The sequence below is a fragment of the Scyliorhinus canicula genome, chromosome 10 (assembly GCF_902713615.1).
Source record: "Scyliorhinus canicula chromosome 10, sScyCan1.1, whole genome shotgun sequence".
Taxonomy (NCBI): Eukaryota; Metazoa; Chordata; class Chondrichthyes; order Carcharhiniformes; family Scyliorhinidae; genus Scyliorhinus; species Scyliorhinus canicula.
In genome coordinates this window covers 111,400,501-111,422,777 of record NC_052155.1, presented here as the reverse complement: position 1 = coordinate 111,422,777, position 22,277 = coordinate 111,400,501, and the positions used below count along the sequence as shown (strand labels likewise).

The following is a 22,277-nucleotide window of genomic DNA, read 5'->3' as shown; positions in this document are numbered from 1 at the left end:
GGGTTTTCTTTGTTTTTGATTTTAGGGAGGAGCGAGGGGGTGGTGGGGAGGGATGTTGACATGGGGTGTGTTGATGTGGCGCAGTTGGTTAAGAGGTGATGACATCTTGTGAGACGGGGCCCGACGGTGAGCGAGGTGAGGACGTTGGGAAACTGGCTAAAGGAGGGTTTTGGAGCGTGGTGGGGAGGGGGGGTGGGAGGGGGGAGTCCTGGTTGATTACGTGGAATGTACAGGGTCAAAAGGTTGTGCGTTTTCATACATTTAAGGTGTTTGAAAGCGGATCTGTTTATTCAGTTGACACACCTGAAGCTGGGGGACCACACAAGGCTGAGGAAGGGCTGGATGGGACAGGTGTTCTACCCTGGGTGGATATGAAGTCAAGGGCGATAGCGGTGATGATCAACAAAGAGGGTGGCTTTTGAGGTCGGCAGATTTGTAACCGATCCTCAGGGTAGGTTTGTGATGGTTAGCGGGAAACTAGAGGGGATGCCTGTGTTGTTAATGAATGTATATGCCCAAATTGGGATGATGTGGATTTCTTGAGGCGAGTTCTAGGAAGGTTTCAGAGAAGGTTTTGTGGGGGAGAGGGGAGATTTTAATACGGTTCTGGATCCTAGGTTGGATCAGTCATGCCCTAGGTTCCTGAAGGTTTCGGCTACAGCGAGAGTTGTTGGGATTTATGGAGTGTATGGTGGGGGGCGCGGACCCATGGCGATTTGAGAGGCTGGGGGGGGGCGAAGGAACGTTCATACTTATTGCATGTACACCAGGTGTGCTCCCGGATTGATTTCTTTGTGTTAAGACAAGGTGCGGTTGGCGGGGGTGGTTGGATCGGAGTATTCAGCGGTTGTAGTTTCTGACTATGCGCTGCACTGGTGGATTTGTGGGTGGTGCAGCGGGAGGTTCAACGGTTACAGTGGAGGTTGGATGTCGGGTTATTAGCGGACAAGGGAATTTGTGAGAGAGTGAGGGTGGTCATCCAAAATTATGTGGAGCTGAATAATACGTGGGAGGTTTCTGTCGCCACGCTGTGGGAGGTGCTGAAAGGGGTGGTAAGGGACAAATTTATATTGATTCGGGTGCACAGGGAGAGAGCGGAGGTTGGTGGAGAATATTCTGAGGGTGGACAAGAGATATGCGATGTCCAAGTAATAAGAGGAGCTGTTAATAAAGTAGAGGCAAATGGAGTTTAAGCTGGTGTCCATTGGAAATGCGGTGGGGCAACTGCTTAGCGCCAGAGGGGCGGTTTATGAGTATGGGGAGAAAGTGAGTAGGTAGCTTGCGCATCAGTTGAGGAAGCAGATGGCAGTGAGAGAGAATGGAAGGATGTGGTATCAGAGCCAAAGGGGGTGAATTCTATCGATGATTGTATGGCTCGGAGCTTCCATCCGGGGATGAAAGGATGAGCTTCTTTTTGGACGGGTTGGAGTTCCCAAGGGATGAGGAGGCGGAGGTGCAGGGATTGTGAGTCTTGATTGGGCTGAGGGAGTCGATGGATTGCGTGGGGGCAATGCAAGCAGGAAGGCCTTGGGGCCGGATGGGTCCCCAGCTGAATTTTATGGGAAGTTTGGATTGGTGCTGGGGCCCCTGCTTATTGGGATATATAATGAGTCGATGGTGAGGGGGGGAGCCGCGACCCCTCTCCTTCACCTTCTTGCAAGCCTCTATATTGCTCATTTTAAAGAAGGACAAAGACAGGAGCAGTGCGGATTGTACCGCCTGATTTCGCTGTTGAATGTAGATGCAAAGTTGTTGCCGAAGGTGCCTGCATCGTAGATAGAAGATTGTGTGCAGAGAATGATAGGAGAGGACCAACCGGGGTTCGTGAAGGGGCGGCAGCTTTCAGCAAATGTATGGATGCTGCTTAAAGTTATTATGATGCCCTCAGAGGGCCGAGAAGTGGAGGTGATGGTGGCAGTGGACGCGAAGAAGGCGTTTGATCGAGTTGAGGTGGCGTGTCTGTTTGAGGTGTTGGGTTGGTTTAGGTTTGGGCAAGGGTTTGTGGATTGGGTTTGACTGCTGCACAAGGCACCTAAGGGCGAATGTTTCCATGAATAAGGTTAGTTCAGATTACTTTGGGTTACACTAGGGATGAAGCAGTGGTGCCCACTCTCCCCGCTGCTCTTTGTCCTAGCGATATAATCGTTAGCATTAGTCCTTATGGGGTGGAGGGGATTGAATTGGCAGGGGGAGGCTTCGAGCACCGAGTATCTTTGTGCGCAGATGATCTCCTGTTGGATATTTCGGACCCGGTTGGGAGCTTTGATTGGATCATGGGGATTCTTGGTGAGTTTGGCCACTTTTCAGGATACAAGCTGAATATGGGGAAAAGCGAAGTGTTCGAAATTAATGCACGGGGATGATATGTTAGGCGGGTTGGTTTGACGTTGACTGCAACTGGATGCAGGGAAGCTAGAAACAAACGTCTAACACCGGAGATGATCCAACACGGTTTTATTTAAACTATGGACTGCTGTACATGTTCAGCTGTGGGTTGACACTCTACTAATCCTAATGATGACCTCTTACTGGTTCGACCAGACTTACTAGCTACCACATGGCAATAATGTCCACTGACTTGTGCACTCTGACTGTCTCAGTGTCTGGGTCCCGAAAAGAGCGGGAGTCTTAATGCCCTGTGAGCTTTATAGTGGTGGTGTCTTGTCTGGTGATTGGTTGTTCTGTGTTGTGTGTTCATTGGTCATCCTGTGTGTCAATCACTGCCTGTCTGCATCTCATTATATACATGAGTGGATATTATGACATCTACCCCCTTTTTAAAAAAAAAGTTACAAAACGTGAAAGTATATACGTGCCTGACTATGTACAAATGGTGAGTTAACGAACATATGTACATGGGAAGGTGTCTATCGTGCAGATACAGAGCAAACTGAATGAAATTTACAAAAGTAAAGTCTATAGATTCAGTCTTTGAGGCGGGCGCCGAATTCTGGTCGATCGCCGCAGAGGTGGAGCAGGAGACACCGGCACTTGGACTGGCGGGATTACTAGCATTGCGGCGGTGTGGTGGACATGGTGTGGACTCGCTGGACCAGATGCAGGAGCTTGCAGGCGCGAGCACCGAGCAGGGACACCCTGTCAGGCCAAACGATCTCGAATCGTAAGGTTGCCTTGAATTCCTTGTGAGATACCCCTAGCCGACACGATCCACTGGCAGCTATGGCATTGCTATTGTAGTCGAGGAGTTGGCATGCTGGTGGAAGAATGCTTGGTTGGTCACGGATGTTGTTGAGATCTGACTGCGATATGAGGTTCGCAGACGCGCCGGTGTCCAGTTTAAATCGGATGCGAGCCTGGTTGACTGTGAGGATAGCACACCTCTCATCGTCGGGATCCACACTGAGGATCGAAAGGCGGGTTGCCGGTGCAGTGGGGACCAGCTCACGTGTGGTTATGATGCCCACCTGATATGGAGATTCGAGGCAATCAGCATCGGGATCCCTTGGGCCGTAGGGGTCAGTATCCTGCATGTCTTGTTGCACCGAGCGGATACTTCTGCGCCGTATCTGGGACCGCCGGCTGATAATCGGTGGAGCGGACCTGTAGCAGGCCGCGTAATGCCCAGGCTTCCCACACTGTGGGCATCGCCGTCCTTTGGCTGGACATTGTCGCTTTAAATGGGCAGTGCCACAATTCGGACACGTCATAACGCTGACGTCAGCGCGTTCCGTGTGCCAACGCGCTTGCACAGTGCGGTCAGCCGACGTACTCACCTGCGCATCACAGTTGTCGGCCTCGTCGTCCACCCGGTCGCGGCGTGCATGCGTCGGGACCCGGGAAAAGCGTGCGAAACGGCCACTCTCCTCGATGCTCAGGCCTTGCATTTTTTCAATGGTCTGCACCCGTTCTGCCTTGTGGGAGGCCAGTTTTGCATTTCCCGCCGCCCTGTGTGGGAGTAACGATTCCTGGCATGCTCATGGACAACGCACGTTTCAATAGCGACGGAGAGAGTTAGCTGTTTTATTTATTTATTTATTTTAAATTTAGATTACCCAATTATTTTTTCCAATTAAGGGGCAATTTAGCGTGGCCAATCCACCTACTCTGCACATTTTTGGGTTGTGGGGGCGAAACCCACGCAGACACGGGGAGAATGTGCAAACTCCACACGGACAGTGACCCAGAGCCGGGATCGAACCTGGGACCTCAGCGCCGTGAGGCAGCTGTGCTAACCACTAGGCCACCGTGCTGCCCTAGCTGTTTTATTTTAAGGAGCTGTTGTCGAAGGGAATCGGAGTGGACCTCGAAAACGATCTGATCCCGGACCATGGAATCAGCCGCTGAGCCGTAATTGCATGACTGCGCCAGGATGCAGAGCTGGGTCAGGAAGGACTGAAAAGGTTCATCCTTACCCTAAACCCTCTGTTGGAAGCTGTACCATTCAAAGCTCTCATTCACTTCAATGTCGCAGTGGCTGTCAAATTTCAGCAGGACCGTTTTAAACATCGTCTTGACTTTGCCATCGGCAAACGTAAGCGAGTTGTAGATATGGAGGGCGTGATCCCCCGCGGTCGAGAGAAATAGAGCGATCTTCCTTGCATCTGGTGCTGCCTCGAGGTCGGAGGCCTCAATATACAGGAGGAACTTTTGCTTGAAGATCTTCCAATTGGCGGCGAGGTTGCCGGAGACGTGGAGCTGCGGAGGAGGCTGAATGTTTTCCATGTCGCTGGATGGCCGCATTCTGGTGTTTGCAGATTTACTCGAGGTAGGTTCGGCAGGATTAATAGCACTCTGGTACCATGATGTGTTAGGCGGGTTGGTTTGACGTTGACTGCAACTGGATGCAGGGATGTCTAACACCGGAGATGATCCAACATGGTTTTATTTAAACTATGAACTGCTGTACATGTTCAGCTGTGGGTTGACACTCTGCTAATCCTACTGACGACCTCTTACTGGTTCGACCAGACTTACTAGCTACCACATGGTAATAATATCCACTGACTTGTGCACTCTGACTGTTTCAGAGTCTGGGTCCCGAAAAGAGCAGTCTTTAAAAAAAAAAAAAAAAAATTTTTCTTCAAATTTTCACATTTTCACAAAAAAAGAGAAAACAGTAACAGAAAATTCAAAGAACAAAAAGAACAACCTCCCACCCCTGCCCGCCCCCATATATACAAAAGAGAAACAGTAAATAAACGTCTGTCGTTAGCGAAGATTCAACCCAAAACAAAGAGAAAGAGACCTTCCCCCCCACCGGTTGCTGCTGCTGCTGACCTTTTGATTTTACCGTTCTGCCAGGAGATCTAGGCATGGTTGCCATCTCCTGAAAAACCCCTGCACTGACCCCCTTAGGGCAAATTTCACCCTCTCCAATTTAATAAACCCCACCATATCGTTGACCCAGGCCTCCACGCTTGGGGGCCTCGCAGCTTTCCACTGAAGAAGAATCCTTCGCCGGGCTACCAGGGATGCAAAGGCCAGAATACCGGCCTCTTTTGCCTCCTGCACGCCAGGCTCCTCTGCCACCCCAAGTATTGCGAGTCCCCAGCCTGGCTTGACCCTGGATCCTACCACACTCGATACCGTCCTTGCTACACCCTTCCAAAATTCCCCCAGCGCTGGGCATGCCCAGAACTTATGGACATGGTTTTCTGGGCCCCCAGAGCACCTAATAAACCTGTCCTCGGTCCCAAAAAACCGGCTCATCCTTGTCCCGGTCATATGAGCCCTATGCAGCACCTTAAACTGTATGAGGCTAAGCCTCGCACAAGAAGAGGAGGAGTTCACCCTTCCCAGGGCTTCCGCCCACGTCCCCTCCTCAATCTCCTCACCCAGCTCCTCCTCCCATTTACCTTTCAGCTCCTCCACTGAGGCCTCATCTACCTCCTGCATCACCTGGTACGCTTCTGAGATGCTCCCCTCTCCAACCCACACCCCCAAGAGCACTCTGTCCTGAACTCCACGCGGCGGCAGCAGAGGGAACCCCGCCACCTTCCGCCTGACAAACGCCCTTACTTGCATGTACCTAAAGGTGTTCCCCGGGGGGAGCCCAAACTTCCCTTCCAACTCATCCAGGCTCACGAACTTCCCATCTATGAACAGGCCCCCAGTCTCCTGACACCTGCCCTGTGCCAACTCAGGAACCCGCTATCAATTCTCCCCGGAACAAACAGGTGGTTCCCCCGTATCGGCGACCCCGTCGAGGCCCCCACCTCCCCCCTCTACCGCCTCCATTGCCTCCAAATCTTGAGGGTAGCTGCCACCACCGGGCTCGTGGTATACCACGTTGGAGGGAGCGGCAGTGGCACCGTTACCAGCGCCTCCAGGCTCGTGCCCACACAGGATGCCATCTCCATCCTATTCCATGCTACTCCCTCCCCGTCCATTACCCACTTACGCACCATCGCTGCGTTGGCAGCCCAATAATATCCACAGAAGTTGGGCAGCGCCAGCCCCCCCCTATCCCTGCCGCACTCCAGAAACACCCTTCTCACCCTCAGTGTCCCGTGCGCCCACACACATCCCGTAATGCTCCTGTTAACCCGCCTGAAAAAGGCCTTCGGGATAAGGATGGGGAGGCACTGAAACAGGAACAGAAATCTCGGAAGCACCGTCATCTTGACTGACTGCACCCTACCCGCCAGAGACAGCAGCAGCATGTCCCACCTCTTAAACCTCTCCTCCATTTGCTCCACCAGCCCTGTGAGGTTAAGCTTATGCAAGGCCCCCCAGCTCCTGGCCACCTGAACCCCCAAGTACCTGAAGCTCTTCTCCGCCCTTTTCAGCGGGAGCCTCCCAATCCCCCCCTCCTGGTCCCCCGGGTGGACCACAAACAGCTTGCTTTTCCCAAAGTTAAGCTTATACCCTGAGAAATCCCCAAATTCCCAGAGAATCCCCATCACCACCGGCATTCCCTCCACCGGGTCCGCCACATACAACAAAAGTTCGTCCGCGTAGAGCGACACTCTGTGCTCCTCCCCACCCTGGACCAGCCCCCCCCAATCCCCCGACTCCCTCAGCGCCATAGCCAGGGGTTCAATTGCCAGCGCAAAAAGTAGGGGGGACAGGGGACACCCCTGCCTCGTCCCTCGATACAATCGAAAATACTCCAACCTCCTCTTATTCGTGGCCACACTCGCCATTGGGGACTCATACAACAGCCTCGCCCAACTGACAAACCCCTCCCCAAACCCGAACCTTTCCAGCACCTCCCACAAGTACCCCCACTCGACCCTGTCAAAGGCCTTCTCCGCATCTAGCGCCACCACTATCTCCGCCTCCCCTTCCACCGCCGGCAATATTATAATGTTCAAGAGCCTCCATATATTAGTGTTCAGCTGCCTCCCCTTCACAAACCCCGTTTGATCCTCGTGAATAACCTGCAGCTCACAGTCCTCAATCCTCGTGGCTAAGATCTTTGCCAACAACTTGGTGTCCACATTCAAGAGTGAGATCGGCCTGTATGACCCACACTGCAGGGGATCCTTGTCTCGCTTAAGAATCAAGGAGATCAGCGCCCGAGACATCGTCGGGGGCAAAGCCCCCCCCTCCCTTGCCTCCTTAAAGGTCCTAGCCAACAGGGGGCCCAGCAGGTCTGCGTACGTCTTGTAAAATTCAACCGGGAACCCATCCGGCCCCGGCGCCTTCCCCGACTGCATGTTCCCTATCCCTTTGACCAGCTCCTCAACCTCAATTGGCGCCCCCAGACCCTCCACCCATCCCTCCTCCACCCTTGGGAATCTCAGCCGGTCTAAAAAGCGCCCCATTCCCTCCTCCTCCGCCGGAGGTTCGGACCGATATAGTCTCTTATAAAAGTCCCTGAAGACCCCATTAATGTCTAACCCACTCCGCACCACATTTCCTCCCTGATCCTTAACACCACCAATCTCCCTGGCCGCATCCCGCTTACGGAGCTGGTGTGCCAGCATCCTGCTCACCTTCTCCCCATACTTGTACACCGCACCCTGAGCCTTTCTCCATTGAGCCTCCACCTTCCTGGTGGTCAACAAGGAGGCTGTCCCTCCTTCGGGGCCTCCGCGTACCTCCTGTCCACCCTCACCATCTCCCCCACCAATCTCTCCCTTTCTCTCTGCTCCCCTCTCTCCCTGTGGGCCCGAATGGAGATCAACTCTCCACGAACCACCGCCTTCAGCGCCTCCCAGACCGTCCCCACTCGGACCTCCCCATTATCGTTGGCCTTTAGATACCTCTCGATACATCCTCGAACCCGCCCCCTCACCGCCTCGTCCACCAGCAGCCCCACCTCCAAGCGCCACAACGGGTGCTGGTCCCTCTCTTCCCCCAGCTCGAGGTCCACCCAATGCGGGGCATGGTCCGAAATTGCATAGCCGAGTACTCAGTGTCTACTACCCTCGCAATCAGCGCCCTACTTAATTTGAAAAAATCTATCCGAGAGTAGGCCTTATGCACATGGGAGAAGTATGAAATTCCCTGGCCCTCGGCCTCGTAAACCTCCATGGATGCACCCCTCCCATCTGGTCCATAAACCCCCTCAGCACCTTAGGCGGCAGGCCTCCTACCCGTCCTGGAACTGGATCGATTCAGTGGCGGATCCAGCACCGTGTTGAAATCCCCCCCCATTATCAGGCCCCCCCACCTCCAAAATCTGGAATCTGGCCCAACATGCGCCGCATGAAACCTGCATCATCCCAATTCGGGGCATATACATTGACCAGCACCACCCGCTCCCCTTGCAGCTTGCCGCTCACCACCACGTACCTCCCGCCGCTGTCTGCCACCACACTCGACGCCTCAAACGACACCCTCTTCCCCACCAGGATTGCCACCCCCCGGTTTTTTGCATCCAGCCCTGAATGAAACACTTGGCCCACCCACCCCTTCCTCAACCTGACCTGATCCGCCACCTTCAGGTGCGTCTCCTGAAGCATAGCCATGTCCGCCTTCAGCTCCCTCAGGTGCGCGAACACGCGGGACCGTTTAACCGGCCCATTCAGTCCCCTCACATTCCAGGTGATCAACCGGATCGGAGGGCCACCTTCCCTCCTCCTCCCGTCGACTAGCCATCACCCTTCCGTAATCTGCCACGTGCCCGCGCACCCCCCCGCTCAGCCCGTTCCCCACAGCGGCAGACCACCATCCCGCCCCCTCTACACGCTCCAGCTCCTTCTTGGCCATTCCAGCAGCTACCCGGTGTCCTCCCCCTCTTCCCCCCCCCCCCCCCCCAAACCTCCCCATCCCCCCCCCGCAAGCTAGGGCCCCCCTAGCTGCGTAACTCCAGTCATTGTACTTCCGTAAGTCAGCCGACTCCTGCTGACCCCGGCTGCTCCCGCCACCACAATTACCCTCCCCAGTGACACCCCCCCCAATGCCGCCCCCGCCCCCTGTGTCTCCAGCACGGGAGAAAAGCCCGCGCCCCCATTCCAAGCCCCGCCCCCCCGACCCAAAACGCAGGAAGACAGGCACATGACCCAACAGAGCCGCGAACCCCACCCAAACCCGCAACCAGTGAAATAATAAAAATCCCAACATGATATGATAAAACACCCAAGTAAACAGATAACAGTCCCAAAAAGCAGACAAGAAAAAACAGAACAGCAAAAAAACATCGTCCAATAGAACCAAAAAGAAAAAAGCGAAAGGATATCAAGGAGGACAAAGCCTCCGGGCTGTGTACAATGTTCCCCCAGCCCCCAGTCTTCAGCTCAGGTCTCCTCCAGGGAGTCAAAGGAAAGTTGGCGGTCTTTATAGGTGACCCACAGGCATGCCGGCTGCAACAGGCCAAACTTGATCCCCTTCTTGTGGAGCACTGCCTTTGCCCGGTTAAACCCAGCCCTTCTCATCGCCACCTCCGCACTCCAGTCCTGGTAGATCCTGATCTCCGTGTTCTCCCACTTGCTACTCCTCTCCCTCTTCACCCAACGAAGCACACACTCACCGTCGACCAAGCGTTGAAAGTGGACCAGCACCGCCCTGGGCGGCTCGTTCAGCCTGGGCTTCCGCAGCATCACCCGATGGGCACCCTCCAGCTCCAGGGGTCCCCGGAACGACCCCGCGCCCATCAGCGAGTTCAGCATCAGGACCACGTAGGCCCCCAAATCCGAACCTTCCAGCCCCTCCGGGAGGCCCAAAATCTGCAGATTCTTCCGGCGGGAGCGATTCTCCATCTCCTCCATCCTTGCCAACCATTTCTTGTGAAGTGCCTCGTGCGACTCCACCTTCACCGCCAGGCCCAGGAGTTCATCCTCGTTCTCCGAAGCCTTCTGCTGCAGCTCCCGAATCTCCGCAGCCTGAGCCGTCTGAGTCGCCCCGAGCCTGTCCAGCGATGCCCTCAACGGCTCCAGGATCTCAGCCTTTAGTTCCTGGAAGGAGTGCAGCAGCAGGTCCTGCTGCTCCCTCGTCCACTGCTGCCACGCTGCCGGTTCCCCGCCCGCCACCATCTTGTCCTTTTTGCCTCGCTCCTTCTTCTGCTGCAAAGTTGATTTTCTGGTCGCTCCACTTCTAGTCCAGCCCATCCACCGGCCGCCAAGCACAGAGGCTGCGTTCCCACCCGGGGAAAAGTCAAAACAGCGTCGTCGCGGGCCCTTAAAAGAGCCCGAAAGTCCAAAAAAAGCGGGAGCCACCGAACGCGCGACTTAGCACTGCATCACCACAACCGGAAGTCGTTCCAAGAGCAGGAGTCTTAATGCCCTGTGAGCTTTATAGTGGTGGTGTCTTGTCTGGTGATTGGTTGTTCTGTGTTGTGTGTTCATTGGTCATCCTATGTGTCAATCACTGCCTGTCTGCATCTCATTATATACATGAGTGGATATTATAACAGGGGACAGGAGAGGAGACTGGGAGAATTGCCTTTTTGGGTAGTGGGGGTGAGCTCTCACTATCTTGGGACACAGGTGGCGCAGAATTGGGCCCAGCTGCACAAGTTGAACTTGAGGGCTGGTGGAGGGAATGAAGGCGGATTACAAGAGATAGGATGTGAAGACATTATCTCTGGTGGAGTGGGTGTAGATGACGAAGATGATGGTGCTGCCAAAGTTTTTGTTTGTATTTCAGAATCTCCCTATTTTTGTTCCGAAGTCCTGTTTGTAGGACGGTGAATGGGTTGATTCTAATGTTATGTGGACAGGAAAGGCTCCACGGTGAGGAGGGTGTACTTGAAGAGGGATCAATGGTGGGGGGGCGGGGGGGGGGGGTGGGGGGGGGGGGGGCTAGGCTAAGTCTTATCCAATTTAAATTGGTGCATAGAGCTCACATGATGGTGTTCAGGATGCCAGGATGAGTTGGGTCTTTTTGGGGGAAGAGGATAGGTGAGGGCGGGGTGGGGGGGGGGGGGGGGGTAGTGTGAACGATGTAGATAAGTTTTGGGCATGTCCAAGGTTGACGGGGGTTTGGAAGGGATTTTCAGACGCATTGTCAAAGGTTTTGGGGGTAGAGGTAGCTCCGAATCCGATGGTGGTGATATTTGGAGTGTCAATGGATCCGGGGGTACAGGTGGGGAGAGAGGCAGAAATCATGACCTTTACCTCCCTGACAGCCTCAAGATGCATTTTGCTGTGTTGGCAGGACTCGGAGCAACAAAAGGCAGGGGTTTGGTTGAGTGATTTGTCATAGTTCCTGCATTTGGAAAAAATTAAGTTCGCTATTCGAGAGGTGAGGGAGGGATTCACCTTGAGGTGGAAGCTGTTTATTGACTTCTCTCAGGAGTATTAGCCATCAGCAGGGCGGTTGTTTATTTTTTGTTGGGGGGGGGGGCGATAAATTGGAAAAGGGGGGCGGCTGCCAGAGTCGCAGCGCGATCAGTAGGAGTTGTTATTGGGGGGGGGGGGAGGTTACAGGAAAGGAAGAGTGGGTTGACACCTGTTCCCACAGTTGGCTTTTGTATTTTTGTAATTCTGTATGTATTTAAAATGCCTTCAATAAATTGTTTTTCAAAAAAAAGAGGTATAGCGTGACTGAATTGAAAATATTCCGCTTATCAGAGAATACCAGGAAGGATTTGAAAAGGATAGATCATGCCTGACAAAACTGATTAACATTTTTGAATGGTGACTAAAATAATGGACCGGAAAATGGACTTCCAGAAGGCATTTGATATAGTCCCCAATAAGTCTCACTGTTGCTGGATCAAAATCCTGGAACTCCCTTCCTCACAGCATTGTGGGTGTACCTACATCACATGGACCACAGCGATTCAAAAAAGTGGCTCAACATCACCGTCTCAAGGGTTGTAAATGCCAACCCAACTAGCAATGCCCACATCCCATGAACAAATAAAGAAAAAATAAGGGACTGCTTGTTAATGTTGAAGCTCATGGAATTAAAGGCAAATTGTTGACCTTGTTGGAAAATTGCCTGCGTGGCAGAAGACAGTCGGGATATTGGACATGTACAATAATTAGTAGGATGTGATTAATGGTGTCTCACAAGGTACTGGGTTGTTCCATCAGAATCCTGTATATTTCAGGAAGATCACCTCACATTCTTCAAAACTCCAGATATATTTATTAATGACTTAGGAGGTAGGATAGAAAACCACGGGCTGAATTCTCTATTTGGGAGTTTTCCGGCTGGGACTGAATAGCGTGCGATTCACGTCCTTTGAGGGCTCTATTCGGTAAGTGAGCCAGGACATGCAAATTGGCCATCACTCAGCCACCAGGAATTGAAAACAATTCCCCGCCAGCGGGCTGTGTAATCGCTGGGGCTGGAATTAGCGCTAAAAATCCCAACAGCTGGCGTTGTTTCTAAGCGCTCCATTTACCACGCGCTCACTGCAGGCACAAAGAGGGCTCACAGAAGACCTCCCCCCCCCCCCCCCCCCAACGCTCCCCGAGGTCAGGGTCTGAGGTGGATTCAATGCCAATGAGGAGAGGAGGGACATTCTCTTCCCCAGGATGGGCCGCAGACTGAAACCTCTCCTGAACAGCGCCTAGGAGGTAGTGGCAGAGGCATTCAGCGCTGCCAGCCTCACCAGGAGGAGACGCTGGTGGTCCTGAGGGGTGGCGGTTCACTGGTGAAACATCTGCCCTGAGGGGGTCAGAGAACCAGGAAAGGTTCCAGAGGCCACAGTGCAGGTGTCCTCTGGTTGGAGTAAACTCTGTTAATCCCCAGCTTCCTCTGCAGTAGGGCAAAGCTTCTGAGGAGGGCCAGTACCTGGTGGGGCCACTGATTCAGCTTGGCCACGCCCATCCCCTTGATGATACACCTAGGGTAAGAGGGTTTCCAGAAGAGTGGCCTGGGAAAGATCCCACATCACCAGAGGCTCTCTGACCATTTCCAGGACACTGTGAACAGTAAGCATTGTAAGTAGCCAGGAGCCTGTAAGTAGCACCAGAAAGTTGTGTTTAAATCACAGACTGCAGTAACAGCAGGCTGAGCCAGGCCACCCCAATCCCGAGGGGGATACTCCCGCGTCCACAGACTTGGCACCAAGTCATTCCCTGCTACTGCTCCAGCCCAGGCAGCCACCCCCAGTAAACCGGACAATATTTGAGACTTTTTCAGATTTGTTTTAGCCTCCTGCTCCCTCCCAGGAGTCAAGTCCCCACTTATAAACACTTGCACCAATCCATGCCCATGAGATTTCTGCTAAGAGGGGTGGCACATCATAGTTGGCGGTGGAGCGGAGCATGAAGTGTCCAGGTTGCTTATGATATTTGAATCCATGCAAATGACGGTTTTGTGTGGACCTGCCGGCATGAAGTGCAAAATTCGATAAGGCCGGCAGCATTATCGGACTGGAAAATGCTGTTGGAATCGACGCCGGGCATAAAGCTGAATTTTTCCATTTCGTACAATTTTCCGCCCGATCGGAATTCTCACTGCCGGCATTGCAAAACAGAGAATTAAGTCCCACATATCCAGATTTGCCGATGACACAGATATAGGCAGCACTGTTGAGCTGTGTATATGTAAAATCGTAGCCATGATGTGGAGATGCCGCCGTTGGACTGGGGTGGGCACGGTAAGAAGTCTTACAACACCAGGTTAAAGTCCAACAGGTTTGTTTCGAATCACTAGCTTTTGAATGGATAGACAAAACTATGGCAAATCGAGAGAATGTAGAAGCAGCGGAGGTGCAAACAGATCTGGGGCCCAGGTACATAGATCATTAAAATGTCATGAACCAGAGGACACCAATTTAAGCTGTTTGGTTAAAGAACCAATGGTGACATGAGAAAAAGCTTTTATGTGAAATGAGTGGTTAGGATCTGCAATGCACTGCCTGATAACAGTGGTAGAGGCAGATTCAGTCATGGTTTTCAAAAGGAAAATGGATCGGCACCTGGAGAGAAAATAGACTGCAAAGCTGTGGGGAAAGGGAAGGGAAGTGAGATGTTCGATCATAAGAAATGGAAGCTGGAGTATGCATTCAGCCCATGTCATTCATCCTAACGTTCTACTCTGCTATTCAATAAGATTTTGGCTGATCTGACTGCATCCTTAACTCCACTTTCCTGCTTTTCCCCATCAGGCTGATTTAGCACAGTGGGCTAAATAGTTGACTTGTAATGCAGAACAATGCCAGGAGCATGGGTTCACTTCCCATACCGGCCTCCCCGAACAGGCGCCGGAATGTGGCGACTAGGGGCTTTTCACAGTAACTTCATTGAAGCCTACTTGTAACAATAAGTGATTATTATATCACATCTGACTACCTTTTTGATCAAATTCTGCCTTGAATACATTCAATGTTTCAGCCTCCACAACTCTCTGGGCAGGGAATTTTAAAGTTTAATGGACTTCTGAGAGTAAAAATTCATCCTCATCTCCACCTTAAATGGGAGACTCTTTATTTAGTGTGTCCCCCTAGTATTACACAACCCACAAGGGGAAACATCCTCTTCGAATCCACCCTGTCAAGCTCCCTCAGAATCTTAAAGGCACGATTTAATTGAAAGGTTTCATGGTCATGAGCGGGAACTGCCGCAAGCTTCCCGACGCTCAACCCGGCGAGGCCTCCACTGGTATTAAACGTAAATTGGTCCACTTAAAGAGACTCCGGGGCTTCACGCCGCAAATGACGATTCCACCTGCTCCCCGCCAACAAGCGGAGAGCAGCACTTGAACCAATCCTGCAGAGCAAACCACACAGCTCGCAGCCAAGCCACCGAGGAGACCAGTCCCACGATTTGGGTTCTCGACTTGGTCAGATTGGTGGGCATGGTCGAGTGCAGATGGGATGCCCTGTTTCCCTGAGGGGCTCGGAAAGTCACCCACAGGGCAGCCAGTGACCCTGCGGGAGGTGGCAGCGGGCGTCAGCTTGGGGGGCATCACCAGGAGGACTGGCACCCAGTGCCATAAGAAGATCAGCAACCTCCACCGGGCTGCACTGGTGAGTTGGCACCGGACCCCCTCGCACCGGCCCCGCCCGCCACCCAGAGGTGAAGATCTATGGCTGCCACCCAATGAGCCTTCACACTTGAGTTGTTAATGCCATACAGAATGATCCATCCCTCCCACTGACCCACATGTCCATTATCCTGCAGGATCCCCATCTGACGGTGCTGAACCCATCCAGGTGGTATGCTCCCCGCAGCCGCCCATAGGAAGGCCTCGGAGGGGAGCTCCGAGGAGACCCCCAGATTCACGGCACATCTGTCTTCCGCACCCGTTACCAATGCAGAGACAGACATCTCAGTTGGTGACATTAGTGGTCAGGCTTCTGGGGCACATTGTGGTGAGCACCACACAGCTGCTGATGCACATCAGGTGGAGGCAGGAAGACCCAGGCCAGACAGCAGCCGGAGGTCTGCTGGATCCCAGGATCCAGCTGGGTCCCAGGCAGATGCTGAGCCTCTGGACCAGGTTTACCGGAACTGATGCAGATGTTAGATTGTGGCCGTGATATTCAGAGGGGGTGTCAGCAACACTCCAGCAGGTACATAGCCGATCGGAGGAGTCCCAGAGGCTCCGATGCAGGAAATAGCACTGGCATTGCATGGCACCGAGGCCAACACAGCTAGGGTGGCGATGGCAGTGGAGAGCCTGGTTCACGACGTCAGCAGCATGGATGGTGGCATCCAAGGTGTGGCTCACTCAGTGACTGCCATGGCTGAGTATCTTGTCAACGTGTCCGAGCCGCTGGGGACATGTCCCAGGGGCCATCAGCTCCCCCCCCCCCCCCCCCCCCCCCCCACCCCCGACAATGGCGCGCCTCGGAGTCAGCTACCGGAACAGGATGGCACAGCGAGGCATGTTTTGCCGGCAGGTGGGCCAGAGCCCGAGGACCCCCAGAGGATGACCACCAAGGGTATTGAAGAACACGGGACACGGGCCGACCACCAATCCCCTGCCCCAGCTCCCCGGGCATGGCCATCCTTGAGCTGGGGCATCCCATCATTGGCAGAGAATTCTGCTGCCTGGGCATCTTGTTGAGACTGGTCAATGTCAAAGTTTATATAGTTTGCTACCCAGGCAAACAAGGCATCCGTGACCTCATGGGTGCACTTCTGAGCTGTAGCTTGTGAGATGCCATACAAGTCCCCACTCGAGGCCTGAAATGATCCTGAGTCCACCAGGAGCAGGTATCCTCCTCCTCTGCCTGGTGCCAAGTCCGCGAGGACATGGCACAGAAGCTGCACCGTCCCCTTGTTGAGGCGCAGCCTCCTGCGGCACACGCGGTCCGTCATTTGTTTGAATGACCAGCGACGCCTGTATACCTTGTACACTGATGGGCGGCCGGGTCCTCAGGGTGTGGGGCGGAGCCCTGCGCATGGGCCCCACCTCGAACCTCTGTCAACATTGCTGCCACCGCCTTCTCTGGCGTCTGGCCACCGGATCTGCCAGCAGCACCGTGAGGGCAGCCACCCAAGAGGTCCAAGATATCATCATCCCGTGTAATATCTGGGATTGGAGAGGGAGAGAGAGACTGATGATCAGCGGTGTCTTCCACCCCGGGACCCTCCTCCCCACATCCACTGCCATCATTATGCCCTAACCACGCATCCCCCGCTGCTGCGGTGGCCCCTGGTCACCAGACACCTGCATGTAACATTTCCTGGACCGGCTGCTGGTCCCCTCCCCAGTGCATGCATGTTTTTTCCATGTATGGAACGATCTGGCTGGACTGTATGCAGAACAACACTTTTCATTGTACCTGGGTACATGCAACAATAAATCAAATTCAATTCAAGTCAAAAACATTTCTACACGTAAAGGGTGATGAAATTTAGGTACTTTCTTCCACAAATGGCAATCGATGCCAGATCAATTGTAAATTTTAAATCTGAGATTGATAGACTTCTGTTAATCAAAGGTAGTGAGGGATATGGGGCGATGGTGGGTATATGGAGTTAAGTTACAGATCAGCCATGACCTCTCTAAATGGTGGAATAGGCTTTGAGGAACTAAATGGTCTACGCTGGTTCATACGTTCCTCAGTGTCCCCTGGAGGTTCTAGGGAAAAAACGCTTATACCAATTAACATAGGAAAGGAAAAATTGTAAATGGTTAAGACGTGATTGAAATAAACTTTTCTTAATATTACTCTGCCCTTTATATGACTCCCAGAACAATTAAATGCCACTCAACAATCTGGGCATTGATTCACATGGATGTCACTAATTTCTGCCTAAATCTACCTATCGTCAGCAGAAAAAAAATGTTGCGTGTAATTCTATTTGAAAGGCATAATGAATTAGCAACAGTGTTTTCTTTGTAGAAGGAATGATGGCAGTAACAGCTCCTTTTGTTTTTATTCCAGCCCATCGCTTAAAATGGCGCACAGAAATCTAACAGGTGGCTGCAATGTTAACTGTGCGTGCAAAATCCATGAGTATGAGCCTGTCTGTGGATCAGATGGGATCACATACTTCAGTCCTTGCTTGGCTGGCTGCTCAAACGTGGTGAATGAAAGCACAGGGGTGAGTGCCTGTTACCACAAGATTGTGAATGTCAAAATAACATTCTCATATGATTGATAAACTCACGCACAACAGAGTCACACTGTGGGAGGGTGCAAGTCCCACTTGCTAAGATTTGCTGATCAATCAGAGGCCACCAGCACTTCTATGTTCAGCAGCGCCACTGGGAGGGTGGCTGCTGTTGGTATAACATCCACCTGGGCCTCAGATCAAGGATGGACCCAGGGACGGTGCCAGCAGAACTGGCTTACGGGAATGGGGTGTGAGGGCGGCAGGCCAGGGTCACTCTTGGCAAACCCTCCCTGATGCAGGGTCCCTCGACCAGGCATTGAGTACTTTTGAATGAGGGATCCCGCCCTTCCTCCTCAGCCCCAAAAGCCTGCATGAAAACACACCAGGGTTTGCGTGTAATGATCCATCCCCACCCCCGACCACCTCTGGGTTAATACCAGCGGCAGCAAGATGAGGCCCATAAGTGGGCATTAATTGGCAGCATGGCAGGAAAGCCAATCTTGGGTCGTCTCACTCCATATTTAATAAGGGTGGAAACCGGAAGGTGGGATGGTCCCCACCCCCAGCCTCCCACCTGATTAAATGTCCTCCACCACCAAACTCACCACAGGCAGGGACACAGGTTTCTGCCCATAATTTAGGGAAATATAAAATTATCCAAGTTGGTCAGAAGAATCGAAAAGCTGAATATTTTTTAAAAGGAAAATGCTAGAAAGTGTTGGTATCAAATGAATTTTGGCAGCCCTTGTGCACAGAAATTAACATGTATGCGCAGTGACAAACTGGGGAGGTCTTGTGGTGCATTGCATAGCACCCCTCCCTTTAAGCCAGAAGGTCTGGATTCACGTCCCACCCCAGGACTTGATAGCCAAGGAAGGTGTGTTCATAATGCAGCCAACAGGTTGAGTATCAAGCTGCAAGAGTAAACTTGCTCAGAATATAAAAACAGATAGTAAAAGTTTCTACAAATATATAAAACAAAAAAGAGTGGCTAAGGTAAATATTGGTACTTTAGAGGATGAGAAGGGAGATTTAATAATGGGACATATGGAAATGGCTGAGGAACTGAACAGGTTTTTTGGGTCGGTCTTCACAGTGGAAGACACAAATAAGATGCCAGCGACTGATAGAAATGAGGCAATGACAGGTGAGGACCTTGAGATGATTGCTATCACTAAGGACATAGTGATGGGCAAGCTAATGGGGCTAAAGGTAAACAAGTCTCCTGGTCCTGATGGAATGCATCCCAGAGTGCTAAAAGAGATGGCTAGGGAAATTGCAAATGCACTAGTGATAATTTACCAAAATTCACTAGACTCTGGGGTGGTCCCGGCGGATTGGAAATTAGCAAACGTGACACCATTGTTTAAAAAAGGAGGTAGGCAGAAAGTGGGTAATTATAGGCCAGTGAGCTTAACTTCGGTAGTAAGGAAGATGCTGGAATCTATCATCAAGGAAGAAATAGCGAGGCATCTGGATGGAAATTGTCCCATTGGGCAGATGCAGCATGGGTTCATAAAGGGCAGGTCATGCCTAACTAATTAGTGGAATTTTTTGAGGACATTACCAGTGTGGTAGATAATGAGGAGCCAATGGATGTGGTATATCTGGATTTCCAGAAAGCCTTTGACAAGGTACCACACAAAAGGTTGCTGCATAAGATAAAGATACATGGCATTAAGAGTAAAGTAGTAGCATGGATAGAGGATTGGTTAATTAATAGAAAGCAAAAAGTGGGGATTAATGGGTGTTTCTCTGGTTGGCAATCAGTAGCTAGTGGTGTCCCTCAGGGATCTGTGTTGGGCCCACAATTGTTCACAATTTACATAGATGATTTGGAGTTGGGGACCAAGTGCAATGTATCCAAGTTTGCAGACAATACTAAGATGAGTGGTAAAGCAAAAGTGCAGAGGATACTGGAAGTCTGCAGAGGGATTTGGATAGGTTAAGTGAATGGGCTAGGGTCTGGCAGATGGAATACAATGTTGACAAATGTGAGGTTATCCATTTTGGTAGGAATAACAGCAAAAGGGATTATTATTTAAATGATAAAATATTAAAACATGTTGCTGTGCAGAGAGACCTGGGTGTGCAAGTGCATGAGTTGCAAAAAGTTAGTTTACAGGTGCAATAGGTGGTTAAGAAGGCAAATGGAATTTTATCCTTCATTGCTAGAGGGATGGAGTTTAAGACTAGGGAGGTTATGCTGCAATTGTAGAAGGTGTTAGTGAGGCCACACCTGGAGTATTGTGTTCAGTTTTGGTCTCCTTACCTGAGAAAGGACGTACTGGCACTGGAGGGTGTGCAGAGGAGATTCACTAGGTTAATCCCAGAGCTGAAGGGGTTGGATTACGAGGAGAGGTTGAGTAGACTTGGACTGTACTCGTTGGAATTTAGAAGGATGAGGGGGGATCTTATATAAAGAGGGGGGATCTTATAGAACCAGGGGCTGGTTTAGCTCACCAGGCTAAATCGCTGGCTTTTAAAGCAGACCAAGCAGGCCAGCAGCACGGTTCAATTCCCGTACCAGCCTCCCCGGATAGGCGCCGGAATGTGGCGACTAGGGGCTTTTCACAGTAACTTCATTGAAGCCTACTCGTGACAATAAGCGATTTTCATTTTTTTCATTTCAAATTATGAAGGGAATAGATAGGATAGATGCGGCCAGGATGTTTCCACTGGCGGGTGAAAGCAGAACTAGGGGGCAATGGCCTCAAAATATGGGGAAGTAGATTTAGGACTGAGTTGAGGAGGAACTTCTTCACCCAAAGGGTTGTGAATCTATGGAATTCCTTGCCCAGTGAAGCAGTTGAGGCTCCTTCATTAAATGTTTTTAAGATGAAGATAGATAGTTTTTTGAAGAATATAGGGATTAAGGATTATGGTGTTCGGGCCGGAAAGTGGAGCTGAGTCCACAAAAGATCAGCCATGATCTCATTGAATGGCGGAGCAGGCCCGAGGGGCCAGATGGCCTACTCCTGCTCCTAGTTCTTATGTTCTTAAGATCTGTCCAACACATGGCACCGGCTGGTGATTAGAGTGGGAGAGACTGCTGGCCAGCCATGCTTGATTCGGAGTGGATCCCTCAAGCTATTAACCTCTGACAACCTGTTCAGAGGGCTTTCTTATGAAGAGACATTGAGTAAAATTAGCCTCTTATAGTCTCTGGAGTTTAGGAAAATGAAAGGTAAATTAATTGCAACGTGCAAAATTCTTAACATCTCTTCAGTCAAGCCCCCTGTGAGGTTGTTTTCTCTGCCTGGAGAATCTGGAACTAGAGAGTTACAACCTCAGATAAAGGGGTTTGTCATGAAAAGAAGTGTCTTCACTGAAGAATGTTAGAATCTTTGAAACAGACTTGAGGGACCGAATGGCCGACAGCTGTTCCTGTAAATTCAATCACTATTAGGCATGTAGAAATTGAGACAAATGGGCAGAGAAGTCTAGTTTTAAGTCCTAGATCTAGCAGTTGTGTAGTATATCAGTTATCAATTCAAAGGTTGGGTGTTGATTCATGTGCTCTCTTTTATACTACAGTCACCTTGTTGACATTTCTCTCTGCACTTTAACAGAATATTGGGTTCTTTTATCTGGAGATGCTGCTAGGTGGTGATCTATGAAAGCTTTTAGTTTGTTCAATTATGCGGTGCAATGGAGAATATTTACTGATGCTGTTAAAGAGTTAACTACTGACTGATTTAGGGTAAATGGGAATAAATAATACCCAATGTGTAAAGGTGGATACAACATAGTTCAAAGGGAAACTATTGACTGAGGTAGTGGAAAAGTGGATTTCCTTCCAAAAATAGAAGTTTTCTTTTATATTTGAATGAAGTAAAAAGTTTCTGATAGTTTCTTAAGAGATTGGTTACTGATGTGGATGTGTATTGTAGAAAAAGGATTGAATGATGATACAAAAACAGCTGTATTAGGAATGTTCTTAGTGCCTTCCGCAATAGCTGTCTCAACAATTCGTGCTGTGACTGAGGGTAGACTGTAATTAACTTCAAGCAGTGATCCTTCCTAAGTCTCGTATTTTGTTTTACAGATGAGGAACTACACTGACTGCGCCTGTGTTCAAAGCCGGCAGGTGATAACCCCGCCGACCGTCGGTCAGAGAAATCAGCTCCGATTGGTTATTGTGAAAACATATTTGAATGAGAATGGTTATGCAGTGTCTGGCAGGTGTGAGCGGACGTGCAATACACTGATCCCTTTTCTGATATTCCTGTTCATCGTCACGTTAATAACAGCTTGTGCACAGCCATCAGTAATCATAGTAACACTCAGGTAAGAGCCAGCTGGGCATGTCAGTTCAGGAGGTATTGGAAGAATATACTCAGTGATATGTTTATTGTCACATGATGGCTTGGTGCAACCTTTGGTGCAGATCATGTGACACTTTAATGATCCCATTGTGTGGCACGAAGGAAGGAGCATCCATTTAGAAAATTCCTG

General features: G+C 51.1%; 1 protein-coding gene across 2 annotated transcripts in view; it reads left to right on the top strand.

Annotated features, from left to right (window-relative positions):
• LOC119972603 (solute carrier organic anion transporter family member 5A1) overlaps window positions 1-22,277 on the top strand; it is a 257,638-nt gene that overhangs the window by 192,269 nt on the left and 43,092 nt on the right. For both annotated transcript variants that reach the window (XM_038809568.1, XM_038809567.1), the window contains 2 exons: window positions 17,648-17,807; window positions 21,868-22,109. In XM_038809568.1, coding sequence (XP_038665496.1) covers window positions 17,648-17,807; window positions 21,868-22,109 — 402 coding nt within the window. The remainder of the gene's footprint in view (window positions 1-17,647; window positions 17,808-21,867; window positions 22,110-22,277) is intronic.